This window comes from Marmota flaviventris, chromosome 10 (assembly GCF_047511675.1).
Source record: "Marmota flaviventris isolate mMarFla1 chromosome 10, mMarFla1.hap1, whole genome shotgun sequence".
Taxonomy (NCBI): domain Eukaryota; kingdom Metazoa; phylum Chordata; class Mammalia; order Rodentia; family Sciuridae; genus Marmota; species Marmota flaviventris.
In genome coordinates, this window is record NC_092507.1 from 109593797 (window position 1) to 109610441 (window position 16645).

Consider the following 16645-nt stretch of genomic DNA (forward strand, 5'->3'; position numbering starts at 1 on the left):
TGGGAACCTGAGCCCCTCAAATTAATTCTGATAAAATGAATCAGTGAGAAACCAATATAGCTGTTAACCAGCAAATAGTCTGGGGTAGGGCAAGAGCAGAAGATTTCATGTCCTCATTCTGTTGCTCCCCATACACCTAAGTATGGTCAGGTCAAACTCTTTATGGTCCTACTTCCCCATATACAAACAATGCTTCCTGCTGCCCTGTTTACCATTCATGGTTATTGTGAGCCTTAAAGAAAATATGTGAAAGTACTTGTAAATGGCATAGCCCAAACACTTTATTAGTTTTTTATAAATTATCACTTGGTGCATGAAAGCTCAAAACCACTTCTCCCACGCCATAGTGATTTGTTCAATTTACAATTAAACATATCAAGCAAACTCCAATCTCAGAGGGACTCTTGCCTCAACCCCTTAGGTCATGTCTCCTTTCCTGATCATCCACATCCTTTCCAGGACTGTTGGAGCCCTGGCTAAATGACGTGGTGCTAATTGCACAGACCTGAAGGTCAGACTTCCAGCTCCATCACTTGTTATCTGAGGTCATCAGCCAGTGTTTAAAAGCTTGCTTCCAGATCTACAAAATGATGATTAAATAATACCCATCTCACGGAATTGTTGGAGGACGAGATGATTATGTAAAACCCATTGTATAGTGTCTGGCACAGAGCAACAATAAGGATTATTATTATACTCACATGATTTTCTGCAGCTGAAATGAAAGAAAAAAAAATCCCATTAAAGTCAGAAGACCTGGCTTTACGTCTTAGTTCCCTCTTTGATGGATTGTATGGTCCTGGATAATTTGCTCAATCTCTCCGCAGTTCAGTTACTGATTGTAAAATGAGGATAATGATATTTACTTTCTGGAGTCTGTATGAAGATCACATAGGGTAGTATATATGAATGTGCCATGCTCATTGTAAAGCAGAACACAAATACGCAAGCCTGTTATTTCATTTTTCTGTAAAAACAAACACTCCAAAAAAAATTGCAAAGATTTTATTTAGCGGCATTCTGTGCTTGGCACTTAGAAACAGTTCCGTGCATAAGGGCAAATTTTTATACACCTTTTCTTCATACATATTTTACACACCCTTTTATTGCCCCCTTTTTTAATATTCAATATTGGATTCCCCACTAGGCATATAAATACATTTATCTACAACACCTCAAAACCAAAAATCTTAATATTATCTGTATTATTTTACTTGGCATTATTTGCATTTCCACACCATTTAAAAATTTTAGCTTGTACCAAGCTTCGCTTTGTTTTCTTATCATTAAAGGATCTGAAGGGAAAAGGAAAGATGAAAGAAAAAAAACCCAAACTTCAAAATGCAATGAACTATTTGACAAAAATGGAGATCTACAGGCAAGTGGAAACATGTAGGAGACCCATCTGTAATTCCCTGGAACGTGACAGAGTTTCTCTGCCTTGGGGGCCAGTGGTCTGGCGGTCCAGCTCAGGCTGTGGAGGCATGTGGAGGCCAGGCCTCTATTTGCTGCCTCTACTCTTGATATCACCTGGGGAATTATAAAATTCTTCCTTCTTCGCGTTTCTTCTCTTTCCCCACTCTGCCAGGCTGCATGCCGTGGGATCAGCAACTCCCATGTGCTGCTTCTCTCTTCTGGATCACAGTGGTCAGAAGGTGGGATGGAGATACATTCCTTGCCTGGGCCCCTCTCACTGGTGCCCTGACCATGCACAGTGTCCCAGAGAGATTTATTCCTTAGTAACACCATGATGCCTTCTGTATCCTGTAGCGGGGAAACAAACTCTAGCGCATTTCCTTGGTGAAACTCTTCTCATTGCTCACACCTTCTCTCTCCTCACACCTTCTCTCTCTCTGTCTTGCTCTCCATTTTCTCCTGCTCTCTCTCTCTCTCTCTCTTTCAGAAGCTCTCACTCCCTTTTTACCGCACCACTGGGAATATCAAGGACAGCACACTCTGTGGAGAGAGCCCAAGTTTAAAAGCAATTTAAGGAAGCCAAGTCCAGTCACCCTCAGAGGCAGAGAGGGATTCCAGGATACACCGTTCTTTCCAGAAGCAGGTTAAGCTGCAGGCAAGAAAGGCTGATGGCTACTTCTGGCCCAGTCCATCTAGTGTTGTACATAGACAAATTCTTGGTGAAAGCACCCACTCTGGGCCTCCATCCACAGAGTTCACCCAGTTCAGAGTCAGTGTGCAGGGTGATTTGTGTATGTGTAGGTTTGTATATGTGCATGTATGTATGCATGTAAGTAGGTATAGGTAGGTCTGGGTGTGTGTGTGTGTGTGTGTGTGTGTGTGTGTGTAACTTTTCATGGCTGCTACATGCTAGCATCTCTCTTAACATTATTATAAAACGATTATTCAGTCTCTTCAAAAGCCACTCTGGCATAGACGATGCTTTATAAAACTAAGGTTTGGGAAGGCAGGAGAATGGCCACTGAGCTGTGGATGATTCACTGCAAGTATTCTTCAGTGGCTCAAAAGTGTCTCTTGTTGTTCTTGGGTATGTGTTTTCCCCCTCCAGGAAAAAAAAAAAAATACACAGTTCCTGTTTTCCAAAGGCACGGGGCTCCCAAAGAGGAGGATCTGCCCACGGAGACTCTGGGGGCTTGACTCCCGTAGGCTCCATGGTGTTTGGACTGACCTCTAAACCATGTGTACAGACATTTGGGAGGAGGAACCTGGGACTGCCCCATACTGCCGGCCATCACAAGTGTTGGCTGCCTGCTGATTATTAGGTGAAGGGCTAATCATGTGCATGCTGTGCTCCATCCCTGTGGGCAGGTACTGCCTCTCTCCAAAAGCCCCATTGGAGGGAGAAGAGCAGAGTAAAGTGCTTTGAGAGGCGCTCAGTTTTTCTGGGCTTGCAGCTAGCCTAGGGGAGGTGGGGAAATTGTATCCATACAGGTTGTAGGGGTTGTGGAGAGAAAAGGCATTGTAGGAGCTCTGCTGCATGTGGCTACCCCCAAACATGTGTGGTGATGAGGAGCTGGAGGCTGCATTGCCTGCCTGCATCACATACTGAAACTGGGAAGTGGGGAAGGACCCCAGCTGGCCACCGTAGGCTTCCATCTTGCTGTTGCTGGGCAACGAGGGAGGAGTTGGTATTCCTGAGATGAGGGATGGAGTCCTCTGAGGCATGAAGGTTTCAGAGGGCTGAGTGGCTGAAGCAGTTCCACTCTGGAGCCTGTTGTAGCCACTGTCACTCAGCCCTGGGTAGCTCTGCAAGGCAGCCATGTTGCTTCGGGCACAAGGTGGATAATCAGAGAGGTTTAGATTACACAGCTGGCTCTCCCGACAGCCCACGTTGAAAGTGTTGGGGGCCAAATGAAAAGTTGGAGGAGAACAGGATGGAGATAAAAGATGAGAAGAAGCCGATGGGGATGGTGTCCCAGTGCTGGAGGTGGTTGGGGAAGTACCTGTGCTGCCTCCTGAAAAATAAAACATAAATACCATTGAGTATTTTTAGATGGGTTTACCTGGGCCAAATGCGAGCCACACAGGGTGCCTTCAAATGCCCAAGATGGACTGATTTCTATAGACCCACATCTTTATTTTCAGTCAAAGTCCATACCCAGTGATTCCACCATAAACACACACCCAAATGCACACACTCTGCAAAAGACAGGATAAAGAGGAAGACACAAAAGAACACTAAACTCTCTTTTAATTTCTGTAAAAGCCTTAGTCTTATTTATTCAATTATAATAAGATTTCCAATATCCATTTTTCCATTTCTTACCGTAAAATTCACTTTTTAATAAGACCTCTAGTGATCCTCATTAAAATCCACTAGTTCAACTTTTCCCATTCTCAATGGAAATGCACAAAATGCCTATTTTAACCAGTGATTGTTTCCTACTTTTCTATCTTTAGTCTTTCAGCTCAAAATATAGCATACTAATGCAGGACTCTGATCTTAGTGGAAACCAGGTGCTGGAACAGGGTGCTGTATCAGAACTGAGGCTTGGAAGGGCAGAATAGAGAGACCAGGTGGTCAGACTTGAGGCATGAGATTAAAGTTCTGTCTTACGAAAGACATATGAGCATAATTGTATGAGCTAAGTTATAATAAAACAGGCTAATCCACAAGAAAATCATTGTGGTCCAGAGGCTCTGGTGGTCTTCCTTCAAAGGAGCCTATCCAGTGTTAGAGACTGCAACAAATCTGTAATCAGAGACCTTGGAATCTTGATATTTATTGGGACAAGAGGCCAAACAGTCCTTAAGCTGATGTGAAAGTCAGGAGATAATGGGCTCTACTCAAAGCTCTGCCACACTAACTACCCATATGATGCTGGACACCTCACTTACCCTCTATAGGTTTCCGTTTATTCATCTAGGAATAAGGAATTAACTTAGATCAGTGGCTCTCCAGCTGAGAGGACCTGCCATCTCAAAAATGATGATGCTCCAGGATTCCAACTCAGACCAACTAAAGGAAGGTTTGGGGGACATGGGACTGTCATATCAAAACCTCCTCAAATTATTCTAATGTTCAGCCAGAATTAGGAACTAATGATACAACCTGAATTCTTCATTTCATAGGACCAAAAGTAGTAATTCTGTGGCTTGAATATACATGAGAATCAGCTAAAGGGCTAATTAAAATACAGATTACTGACTCTCTTCCAAAGTCTCTAATTCTATGGGTCTCAGGCAGGGTCTGAAAATTTGCATTTCTAATGAGTTCTCAAGTCCAGAATCCACACTTCATCTTAAAGGACCTCCAGATCCTTCCACTTCTAAAAATCTTTGAATCTGTATTTGAAAGTGTTGATCTTAGGACAAGTGGATATGAGATCTGGATGAGTAGTTGATACACAAGCAGACTAAAGAAAGGCCAATTCATTCCAAACTATTTCAAATGGGTTCAGATTAAGAAGGCCCAAAATGACCTTTGCAAGCCTTCTCTTTTCCAGGGTCAAGAAGTCGCAGAGTGCAACATCCATTTCCTGTCTCTCCTAATGGAATTTAAAAATGGTGGTGAGTGCTGGACCTGTTGAGCCCTTCACTGAATTCCAGAGTGAGCATCTGCTTTGTCTGCCTGTGGGATCTTCCTTAGTCTAATTCCCTCCCTCCTGCCATCATGGTACTGTCCCACAATAGCTTCTCACCTACTGTGGTCTCCAAGGGGTGCTATACACTTTAGGTCACCTACAACTCTTATTGGGACTAAGCACAACACAAAGGTAAAGGGCATTTTAGGTAGAAAGGAGCAGAAAAAAAATGTTTTTATCAGCAAGAAAATTGCAAAGAAAATAGGAGGATTCCAGAGATACTGAGTTATAGAGAAACCACCCACAGTGTTCTAGGGAAGGAGAAAGAGATCCCAGATGTATGGATAAAGAATCAAATGCCTCAAAGAGGAAGTTGAATTTAATTTTTAGATGGATGGAAAAAAACACTCTGCCTATATCCACAGGTATATAATACTAGTTGTTGATGTACAAATCTGGTTCTTGTTAATAATTTTTTCTACGACCAATATTTTTTTCTTTTTTATGATTTCTTCTTTTTTAATTTTATTTTTTCTAATTTGCTATATATGACACAGAATGCAATTCAATTTATAGTACACAAATAGAGCACAATTTTTCTTGTCTTTGGTTGTACACAAAATAGAGTCACACTATTCATGTTTCCATATGTGTACTGAGGATAATGATGTCTGTCTCATTCCATCATCTTCCCTACCCCATTTCTCCTCCCTTGCCCTCCGTCTCCTTTGCCCTATCTAAAGTTTATCCAGGACCAAATTTTTATAAAGCCCAACTAATATCATCTCTTCCTTAGTCAAAAGAATTTTCCTAATGAACTTTCAAAATCCAGTTGGATTTAGAGTTCACCCAATCAATTGTTGACTTTAAAGTCATTTCAGGAAATTTTTATACCTTGTTTCTGGTTCTCAAGTTCCTTTTACAGAAATAAACAAATTACAAATATAAACAAATTACCTTTTTACAGAAGTAAAATGGTTTTTACTCCACAGTAATAGAAAAGACCAACGTTTTAAATACAGCCTGTAGCTAGCCATGGTGGGAAAAGCTCACGCCTGATTCCAGATCACTGACCTCCTCCCTGCTCTGGACCACAAGCAACACATTCTACCTCTTAATTCTCAGTTGGGAAATGAGGACTTAAACTCAGTTTATGTCCTTCTCAGCACTGTCACTGTGCCTGAGGTTTAAAGTAATGTAAAGCATGAGTAGTCAACCGCAAGTGCTTTATAAGGAATCATTTTGATATGATGAAGGAGTTCTGGAAAGGGAAAATTCTAGGAGGAGAAGGAGGAGGAAGAACATCACCTGCTTCCTGTTTTTGAACATCCAAATACCTTAGTCCACTGTGCCTTACAGAAAGCTCAGAAATTCATGTTCTTCTCTTTGAGGCATCCTATCCATCTTTCTCCTTTCCGACCCTAAACACCATAAACTTCACTGAAATAAGTGCTGTGGCACAAATGGAGAAACTTGACTCCGGCTGTTAAGAGATTTGTGTTTTACGAGATAGGAATCTGGTGTCTTTTCTTTGAAAGCCTGTCCTGCTCTCCCTGATCTGGTGTTTATGTGGCCCCTGAGGAGACCACCTGTTCAGCACACTGTCCTGTTCTGCTATAGGTATGCTCCATCAGGCACTGGCCCTAGCCCTGCAGCAGGAAGTGCAAGATGGAGCACATGACTTGCTACAACTCTAAATGGTTTTCTCAGATGGCCCAAGATGGAACGAATGGTACTGATTTAAGGCTTCGATTGGTTTCACTACAAAAAAATAAGAAGGGAACTATTAACAAGTTACAGGGATTTCTGCTGAGCAGATGAGAGGCACATGTTAAAAAGTTTGTAGTCAGCTTGCTTTGGCTCTTAAATGACATTCACTGGAAATGAGATTTGGTGGCCTGCTGAGCTTTAGGGGGTGGGAGCCTCCATACGAACTAGTGTTTAAAGGGGCAGGTGTGGGGGGAAGCAAGCCTGTTCAAGAGAAGGTCACATTGCTTCCATCCAGTTTGAAAAAATGTATGCACACAAGTCCTCAATACAGATAATAATTATTTTTCACAGAGAGAGAGAGAGAGAAGACTATGGTATCCATTTTGCAAAATAGAAAACTGAGACACTGAGAAGTCTTTATTCTCTTATGATCCAACAACCTGCCAACTGTTAAACAAGTTGGGAGTACCAGGCAAGTGCTAAATAAACTTAAAGAGGCAGACCACCTCCTTTGCATTTCAACACTTGAATGAGTGAAGACCTCTCAGCACAGCAAAGCTAGGCCAAGAAGTGCCATACAGAAGGGGTCAGAGCTGCCTCTCAAAGAAAAGCTTGCCTCCCTTTCCCGTTTAGCATAGTCTGCCTGTCACCTTCATCTCCTCTGTATCTGCCAGGTTCTGGATGCTCTAAGAGTCTTGACATGAATTTATTTGGTGATCAAACATGCTGCATAGAGCCAGACAATCCTGGTTCCTGTCCTAGCTATCTTACTGGCTTTGGGACCTTAGCAAGTTAGCCTTCAGCTTCACATTCAAGGGGGAAAAAAATGAAAGAATACACATTACAAAGTACTCACAATAGTACTTGACATGCAAGCAAAGCGAAAGAAATTGAAAAAGCACAAATTAGTGTGTCTTTCCCACTATCCTCTGAGGCCTTAATCCACCTCAAATATAATGCCATAAATATAATTCCATAATATAATGCCATAAATAGCTTCAGACTCTCAGTTGTTCTAGTATCAAGCTCCACTCCCCATTCCTCTCCATCCTATTTTACCCCTGGACTAAAGTAACGAGGTACATTAAAATTCATATCTGACATTAACTTGCTCCAAAATTCAAGGCTAAAAGGCAAAACAACCCAAAAGAATACATGTTTAGCAGTGATCCCACACAAGGACAACAACCTAGGATATATTTATATACCACAAATACAAGATGAATGCGACCATGAAAATCCAGAATACCAAACCTGCTGACTTTTGCATCTTTAAATTGATCATTTCCAGATTGTAATATGGGGACTTTCATATACAGTTTTCTTTGGGGTTTATTTTGTTGTGCTTCCCCCCCAAAAAAACATTGAAAAACAGTAAGATAAAACCCCATCTGGGATATTAAAGGATAAATTTCCATGTTATTACTTGTTTCTAAGAGCCAGACTCTTCTCTCCTATAACTTCTCTCCTTCCCCTTAATTTTCTATTCTTGACATTAATTCTGTCACCCAAATGCTTAACATTAGCTATGACAGCATAAGAAATCCTAATAATAGATAGACAAAAAAGTGACTCAATTTCAAGGTCATTTTACATACTTCCCATCTCATACACACACACATACACACACACACACACACACACACACACACACATATGGACAGTCAAGACCCTAAGTGATTGACCCCAACTAGTTCTCCTGTTATTTCTACTTAGGATGTCTTGGACACTTCCTTCACTATTTTTTAACCAAGATTGTTTTCTTCTTAGTTTATACCTTTATTGTTCCTTTTTTTCCTAATCTCTTTTCTTTTTGAATTTTAGCTTAAGTTAGTGAATTCTTGCCAAACACATTGACACTATTCCCTTAATATAGCACCCAGCAGAGTTGAGTTCACTCATTCCTTCCATGACTTTTTGAGTACCAAATATGAGCCAGATATCATTCCTGCACCCAGAATTTTTTTTCCAGTACCTGGGATTGTGCCCTGGGATGCTTAACCACTGAGCCACATCTCCCTTTTTATTTTTTATTTTGAGATAGGATCTCACTAAAATTGCTGAGGCTGGCTTTGAACTCGTGATCCTCCTGCCTCAGTCTCTTGGGTCACTGGGATTACAGATGTGCATCATTATGCTTGGACCCAAAAATGTAATAATCATGTGGGGAAAAATTGGTGAGGAAAATGTGAATGAAAGACATTAACCAAAGAATGACCCAGATAAACCAGAGCACACTCTAAAAGAGGATTCAGCTTATTACAGATAGCAGAGGGTCCCCAGCAAGTGAGGTTTAAGCTGAGTTCTCAAAAATAGACAGCACTAAAAAGGCCAGGGGATGGGAGGTAGCCTCTCAGGCAAAGGAACAAGTTGTGGCAGGAAAAAGCACAGCATGCTTGAAAAGTGGCATAGGCTATAACTAGATCAGCCACCGATAATGAAAGGGACCACTGGTTGATGCTTAGTAACTCCTGGGTGCTTTTGGAAGCACTCTCTTATCTAAGGCACTAACTTATCTATAATTCTCATTGCCCCCATCTCTATGTTAGAGTGGAAGCAGAAAAGACAGAACATGCGAGGTCTAGTGGGCTTTGCCAAGGATATGTCTTCTACAGAGAATGTAAACTGTGACCATTGAAAGTTCTCAGCAATTGGAGTAAGGGGGTGAAAGGAAGAGATGTGGAGAATGGCTCAGAGGAAAAGATAGAGGCTTGGGGGATGTCATGGTCATTCAGGTGAGAGATGACAGCAGCTCAAAGTGGGGTGGCAGAAATGGGGTTAGATATGTGGACAGAGTCCAGAGCTTGGTAATGGTGGTTCATAGAAGGCAGGACAGGGAAAGAAATATACAGGATGACCAGCAGATGGTGGGAGGGTGCCAGACTTAGTTCTGGACACATTGAGCATTAGGGACATTAGGGGGGGAAAAATACAATGTTACCAATTACAGGTTGAGTTGCCCTCAACTAAAATGATTAAGACCAGAGTGTTTTAGATTTTAAATATTTCCAGATTTTGAAATATTTTCATATACATAATAAGATATGTTGGGGATGGGACCTAAACCTAAAATTCATTTTTGTTTCATATACACTTTACACATAGAGCCTAAAGGTAATTTCATGTAATATTTTTTAGTAATTCTGTGCATAAAACAAAGTTTCACATTATGGAATTTTCCACTTGTGAGGGTCATGTTAGCGATTCAAGCAGTTTTAGATTTTGGAGCATCTCTGATTCTGGATTTGGGGATTAGGAATGCTCAAACTGTACTGTTATTTCAGAGGGTTGAATTGAGATGGTCTCTACCTCCCATGTGGAGCATCTCATTCTTACAGTGTAAACCATGCTACAAAATCAAAATGTTTTTCTATACCATACACACACCAAAAAAAAGAGGGCTTTATGAAACCATCTAGACCAAATCAGTGCTAGCTATGTCCTAGGACTAGATTGTCACACAGCTCACATGGCTTGCAGGTTTACCAAGCTGAAGGAAAAGATTGATTGCCATTCTGGTAAGAAGGTAGAAGATGGCCCTAAATTCTTGAAATCTGCTGATGCTGCCATGCTTGATATGGCTTCAGGCAAGCCCATGTGCACTGAGAGCTTCTCTTACTCTCCTCCTCTGGGTCATTTTGGTTATTAGTGATATGAAACAGTTGTTGTGGGTGTCATCAAAGCACGGACAAACTGCTGGAACTGGCAAGGTGACCAAGTCTGCCCAGAAAGCTCAGAAGGCTAAATGAATATTACCCCTACCACCTGTCACCCTAGTCTTAATCAGCCGTGGAAGAACAGCTTAGAACTGTTTATCTCAATTGGTCATTTAAGTTTAATTAGTAAAAGGCTGGCTAATGATAACAACGCATCATGAAACCTTCAGAAGGAAAGAAGACCATTTGTGGACCATTGTATAGAGGTGGCAGTTTTAAGTTACTCGTTTTTCAAGTAAGTAGTTTGGAAACAACTTGACCAAAAAAAAAAAAAAAAAAAAAATCTGTCACAGAATTTTGAGACCCATTAAAACAGAGTTTAGTGGACATTGGGGAAGGAGTGCTTTAAAAAATTCTGTGTGAATACACAGTTGAAAACTAGATAGATAGGCATTATTCTTCATCTTAGAGATAAGCAAGGTCTGTATAAATGGACTATATTTGAATCATTACAGTGACTTTACAGTTCAAAGGCTGATTTCCATTGAATTTTGTTTTCTCAATATTTTACTAATGTGACTTGCTCACTGTTTGAGCCCTCTCACTGACCAACTCTAACTAATACAAATCAAACAGATGAAAATTTAGTCACCAATGCAGACCTCATACTTTTAATGCATTAAAATTGCCTGACAAACACTGAAACACGTAATGCTGTTGAAATCTTAGCAGAAGGGAAGCCTTCTGACATGGAAGTCTCCTCATTTTTCCACATAGGGAAATAAATTGCCAGCTTCTGGGTCATCAGAATCATTCCTTATAGTACATAGTTATCAGATCACTTGAAGTCACTTTTCACAAAACTCTCTCAGTTTGGGCCATGCAAATGGCTCCATCATATGTAAGAGCAACTTGAGGCACACTGTATTCAAGAATGTCCAGAGGAACAACAGGATCACATTATACTTGATTCTAATGGACCTGGGCTCTTATTTCTTCTCCTCTCTGTGTCTGTATTGCCTCGGTCACCTTTACCACGCATCGCTTACATGGTTAATTCATTTCCTACCTGCTACTATCAGCACTCAAGCAGAAGTCATCCCTGAAAGAGAATTTCTATCTCCAGACTCTCTGAACACATAAATACCTGGCTGATTCTAAATGAAGACACCTGAAGATAAGACCATACCATAGACTTCATTTAAAATATGGAATTCAGAACTTTTTTAGAGCTAATGCCCAAGTTATTGAACAATAAACCATCAATAAGAATAAACTAAACTCTTATGGAAAATTAAAGTTCTAGTGAATAAGAATAATGTGGCCTGGAGGAGTGGAAACTGCCCTGTAAAACAAATGAGTCATATTATTGGTTTCCGCTTTTCTGAAACCTCTTAACTGAGGATAGTACTAGACCACTAAATGCCTGGGTTTCTTTTTTGTGTCAAAGGCTGAATACAATGAATCCTGTGAATTCTTTTCCCAATAAGAAAAAATGACAATTCAGAACATTCTATTCAATATGTCTTTTAAATAGAAGAATTTGAGTTTCTGCAAAACTATGATGAATTCATCAGAGTGTTTTTCTTGAAATTTTACTAGCATATGAGTCTTAATGAATGACAGCCAGAGCAGGGAGAATAAAGCATGTTGAACCTCACCTAAGTAGAAAGATTGATGCAGTCTCTACCAGTAGGAGGACAAAACTGTCCTAGGTCTACTATTTGACATGACAGACATTTGTGTGTTTGAAGCTGACCTGGGAGAGTCAGTCACTACTGGGATCTTAGGCGTGTAGCCAACATTGTCAACTCTCCCCTCACTAAAAGGGAATTACACAGGACAGTGTGCACTGAAGCTTCCACTGACAACATCACTTTCTACTCCTTCCAAGACACAGAGCAGTTCAGCATAGATGTCTACGTCTCCTTTATGCATTTTTAAAGTGATCCTGTCCAGAGCTCCTGGAACTCTTAGTTCTTAAGGCAGGAGAGAATGGTTTTTTACAGTCTGTTAACAAAAGGAAACCAAAACACATAGTTTTTAATAATAAGAATCTGGATCAAGTTCACTATATATTCAGAAATATATTTCAATTAAACCACTTAATAGAAAATTTCATCAACTATTGAATAGAAACAATTCAGTAAACTGGCTTTTCCTTTAGCCTCATTCCACTACCACATGTATCTCATAATTCAAGCTTGTTCCCCCCAATAAAAAAGGGGTCACTGAGATAGTTTTGAAATTGTGCTTTGATAGTTCAGTTTCTCCTAAACCAATTGCTATTAAAGTGTCAATAATAAGCCTTCATGCTGATGCTCAGTAGAAGTACCATGACACCTGCTGTACTGCATACCTAAGCATCCATGCAGGTTTCCTGTGCCTGCATCTGCCCCACAGCCTCACAGGCTGTTGCAATGCAGGTGGCCACCCCCAGTGAGCACATCATATCCACACCACATACATACAAGGCACAGGCTGACAGTGATGCTGCCCACCTGAGCCAGGGGGTCACCAAGGGATCTTATTTACATTTGTTAGGCACCTCCTGGGTTCCAGGCCCTGTGGCATATCTTGGAGACACAGCAGTGAACAGAACTATCACCATTGATGCCTGCTCTTGGGAACTGACAATATCTCTGCCAACCTTGTCTACTTTCTCCACAATCCAAACTCCTGCTTAGCTAGATGCCACAGTCCAGCCGGACTGTGGCAGCTAGAGCTTGGAAAATCAATGGTAAAGTGAAGACAAATAAGTAACTAACCACCTCAGAAAAAGATTGGAGTAGGGGTCTTTGGACAACACACTTCCATTTATAAAGGAACTTTATATAAATTGCCTCCCCAAAATAATTATCCCTCGTTTGTGGGTGAGTCCACTGGTACTCAGAGTAAAAGAAGCTTGCCAAAGTTTGATAGCGAAGACCATCCAAGGTGAGGATCCAGGCCTCCCTAATTCCAATAAAAGCTATGCCTTGTAGGGGAGAGAAGGGCTCAAAGCAGTAGTAAATAATAATAATTGACATGGCTTCTAATCACAGTCTTTTGGGAAGAAGGTAACTTCATATGAAAGGTTTCTGTTCCTCCCCATCTATTAAAAAAAGAGATGAAAATTCTGGATTGCTAACCTCAGCAGATCCTGATGAAGACAGACAGCCTAATCATGCTTTGAATGAGTTATTATCAGAAAGACCATATTCTCCATCCCTGTTAGGAATGCTTGTCCAATGATAAAAGGGGGGATGAAGATGGTGATGCTGATGAGGGTGACAATGGGTAACTAGCATGTATTGAGTGCTTCAGATGATTTTAAATTCATTATCCCATTTAATTCTCAATAAGTATTCTAGCATATTCATCTATATAATGCAGAAGAGAAAAATGGGACATCAGAAATCTTAAGGGACCTGACCCAGGTCCCAAAGCTAGGGAGGAATAGTGGTAAGACCCTAAAATGTCTTGACTCCTGAGTTCATGATTAAAATTACTAAACTCATCGTAAAACATAAGAGATTTCAATGATGTTGGTGACAAACCTGGTTCAGTGTATGCAAAGGGAGAGGGGCCCTGCTGAGAAGAGAATTCAGTATAATGTATTATCAAGTCCTAGAATGGCCTGCTTAATGGAAGAACTCCACATTCAAAAGTTGGGCTCTATTCGTGGTAGCCACAGAATGAGCTTGGTCTGTACATGTTGATCAGTGTCAATTTTGGGCAGGGGGAAGCTGGAGAAGGACATTCATACACCATCTTACACCCTGGGAAGCTTCCACTCAGGTACCAAGATGGGTAGCCCTAGGAATAGGAGTAGACCAAGAAAAGGAGTTGAAGTCCACCAAGGAACCTTCTATATACATAGCCAGGATTTCCCAGTCTGCACTACACGGGAGGAAATATTAGAAATTGGATAAAAAAACACAAAGACAGTGGGACACAGTCCACTTAGCCCACCAACTTGAGAGGAGTGTTGATTCAGACAAGCAAAGCACGAGAGCACAACACTGCAAGGTTCAGATGGGCCTGAAGCATCCCGCTTTTTACTGTGAGCTCTGACAGGATATATTCCCATTGTCGGGAGGGAAGGCTTTTTGTATCTAAAAAAAAAAAAACAACTTAGAAATAAGAAAGTTGTTGAAGCTTCCATGAGGAATAAATGTCATTATGATGAGGGTCTCTTCAAATACCAAGGCCTATGTGCACGCTTAGTAATACTCCACAATGATTTCATCACCATCGTAATCATAAATACACAGACACGCTTTTAGGAAGGGAGAAAAGAATTTCGAATGCCAGATGAAGCGCTGTCTCTAGAACAAGCTTGTTTGCACAAGCTGGTGGTGATGCTTGGGTTATTTATGGAGCTACTGAGATCTCTTTGTTCCAGGAGAATTGGTGTGACCCATGTCTTGGCCTGGGGCCAGATGTGCTACACTCAGCTCAGGCCCCACCTCCCAACCCTGTCACCACGCAGACGCCCTGCCCAAGGGCTTTACCTTGCTGTTTTTGCATGGTAGTGAAATCCTCAAAAGTGAGTGTGCGCACAGGAGGTCTCCAGAAAGCGTAGGTTTCCATGATAGCTTCAAGTCCAGTTCTGCAGAAGGAAAAGTCAGAAAATAAAGTGGTGAGTAATCCTGAGAAATACACTGACTTTTCAAAGATCCGGAGGTGGTTTGTTTGGCAGGTGGCATTTTATAGGCACTGAGACATCACCATCAGGACAAATCAGTATGAAAAGGCAGGAGGTATAGACGCTGCTAGACTGTAGAAGGAGGAACAAATTAACCTAATTATTCAGATTATTTGCAGGCAACTTTATAACCATGATAAAATTCTACTCTGAGCATTCTTCAAAGGAAGTTTGTTGTGTATAAAAAGAGCATATTGAATGATAAAGGTCAAGGTCACTAATATCATGAGTACAGCTGAGCAGAAAGTAGCACTGACTGCTTCTCTAGCTCAGGACAATGCCATCATCAACTCCACACCCAGGTATGTAAACTGTCAATGAAATTGTCAAACTCATGTAGCTTCTAAGAATTCTTAAATCAACAGAGATGAGCCCGACAACAAATAAAAGGAGAGTATGTGATCAAATACACTCAAGATTCCATTTCAACAAAAGATACCTACCTACAGGCAAAGAAAGGGCATGGTCCCAGAAGTTATACCTCAGGCCAAAAGACCAAGACAAGACGAGTCTACAAATATTTTACTTTGCATTTTTATAACTTAATAATTCAGCTAGTATTTGTTTGTGGTACCAAGTATTGAACCCAGGAGCACTTAACCACTGAGCCACATCTCCACCCGACCTTTTTTTAATATATTTTAATTGTTGATGGACCTTTTGTTTTTTACTTATTTATTAACTTATATGTGGCACTGAGAATCAAACCCAATGCCTCATATATGCTAGGCAAGTGCTCTACCACCAAGCCATAACCTCAGCCCAATCTCCACCCCCTTTTATTTTTTATTTTGAGATCGGGCCTCACTAAGTTGCTTAGGGCCTTGCTAAATTCCTGATGCTTTGAACCTGCTATCCTCCAGCCTTAGCCTCCTGAGCTGCTGGGATTATATTCAGCCGGTCTTTGGGACTTACAAACTGCCAGACTTTAGGAAATAACCAATATTTTACAGTTAAACTCCTTGATGGTTTTGGTTCAGTGGTACTAGATAAACTATCAACCGGACTATGTGCACACTGTCTGCTTTACCCTTCAATGAATTGTATCTCTGTTATCTTTTATGAGGCTGATATACATGGTCCTCAGATAATTATCCAGGATGATTTCAACATATTCTTGCTGATACTCCATATCCCCCCAAACACAGTCACTGGTTGAGGCTCTGTTTAAAGCTTTGAACGCAGCATCTGATTCCTGACTTTTCTTTGCAACTGTGTCATTTCTATCTAGGTGGAGGGAGAGGAAGCAGGGGACTATGGGGACGGAGGAGAAGGGAAGTGGAGAAGAGACTGGCTGAGTCTTCTTGTTGCAAAGTCACTAGAAGGCTGCACCATGCACCTTCAGGGAGCAGACAGGCTTCCGCTCCCTTGATAATACATTCACAGGTTCTCTTCAGTCTTACACGCCAAAAATAAAGTGAGACATTTTATTTGAAGTGAGAACAACTATCCTTTTCTTATGAATGACCAGAGTATCCCCTGAGGTTCTTCTCACACGAGCTGCTGACCCATGGATGGGTTCTTTGTGTTGGAAAAATGTCCTCTCTGAATAGGCCTTACTTGCACAGCTAACTTTCTAAAGTCTTCCC

At 41.1% G+C, this 16645-nt stretch overlaps 1 protein-coding gene across 1 annotated transcript in view; it reads right to left on the reverse strand.

The window, feature by feature from the left end:
* Window positions 1-1019: 1019 nt before the first annotated feature.
* Tbx15 (T-box transcription factor 15) overlaps window positions 1020-16645 on the reverse strand; it is a 107439-nt gene continuing 91813 nt past the window's right edge. The window contains exons 7-8 of the mRNA XM_027940325.2: window positions 14863-14960; window positions 1020-3431 (exon numbers count right to left, since the gene is read on the reverse strand). Of these exons, the coding sequence (XP_027796126.1) occupies window positions 2647-3431; window positions 14863-14960 (883 nt within the window). The 3' untranslated portion in view covers window positions 1020-2646. The remainder of the gene's footprint in view (window positions 3432-14862; window positions 14961-16645) is intronic.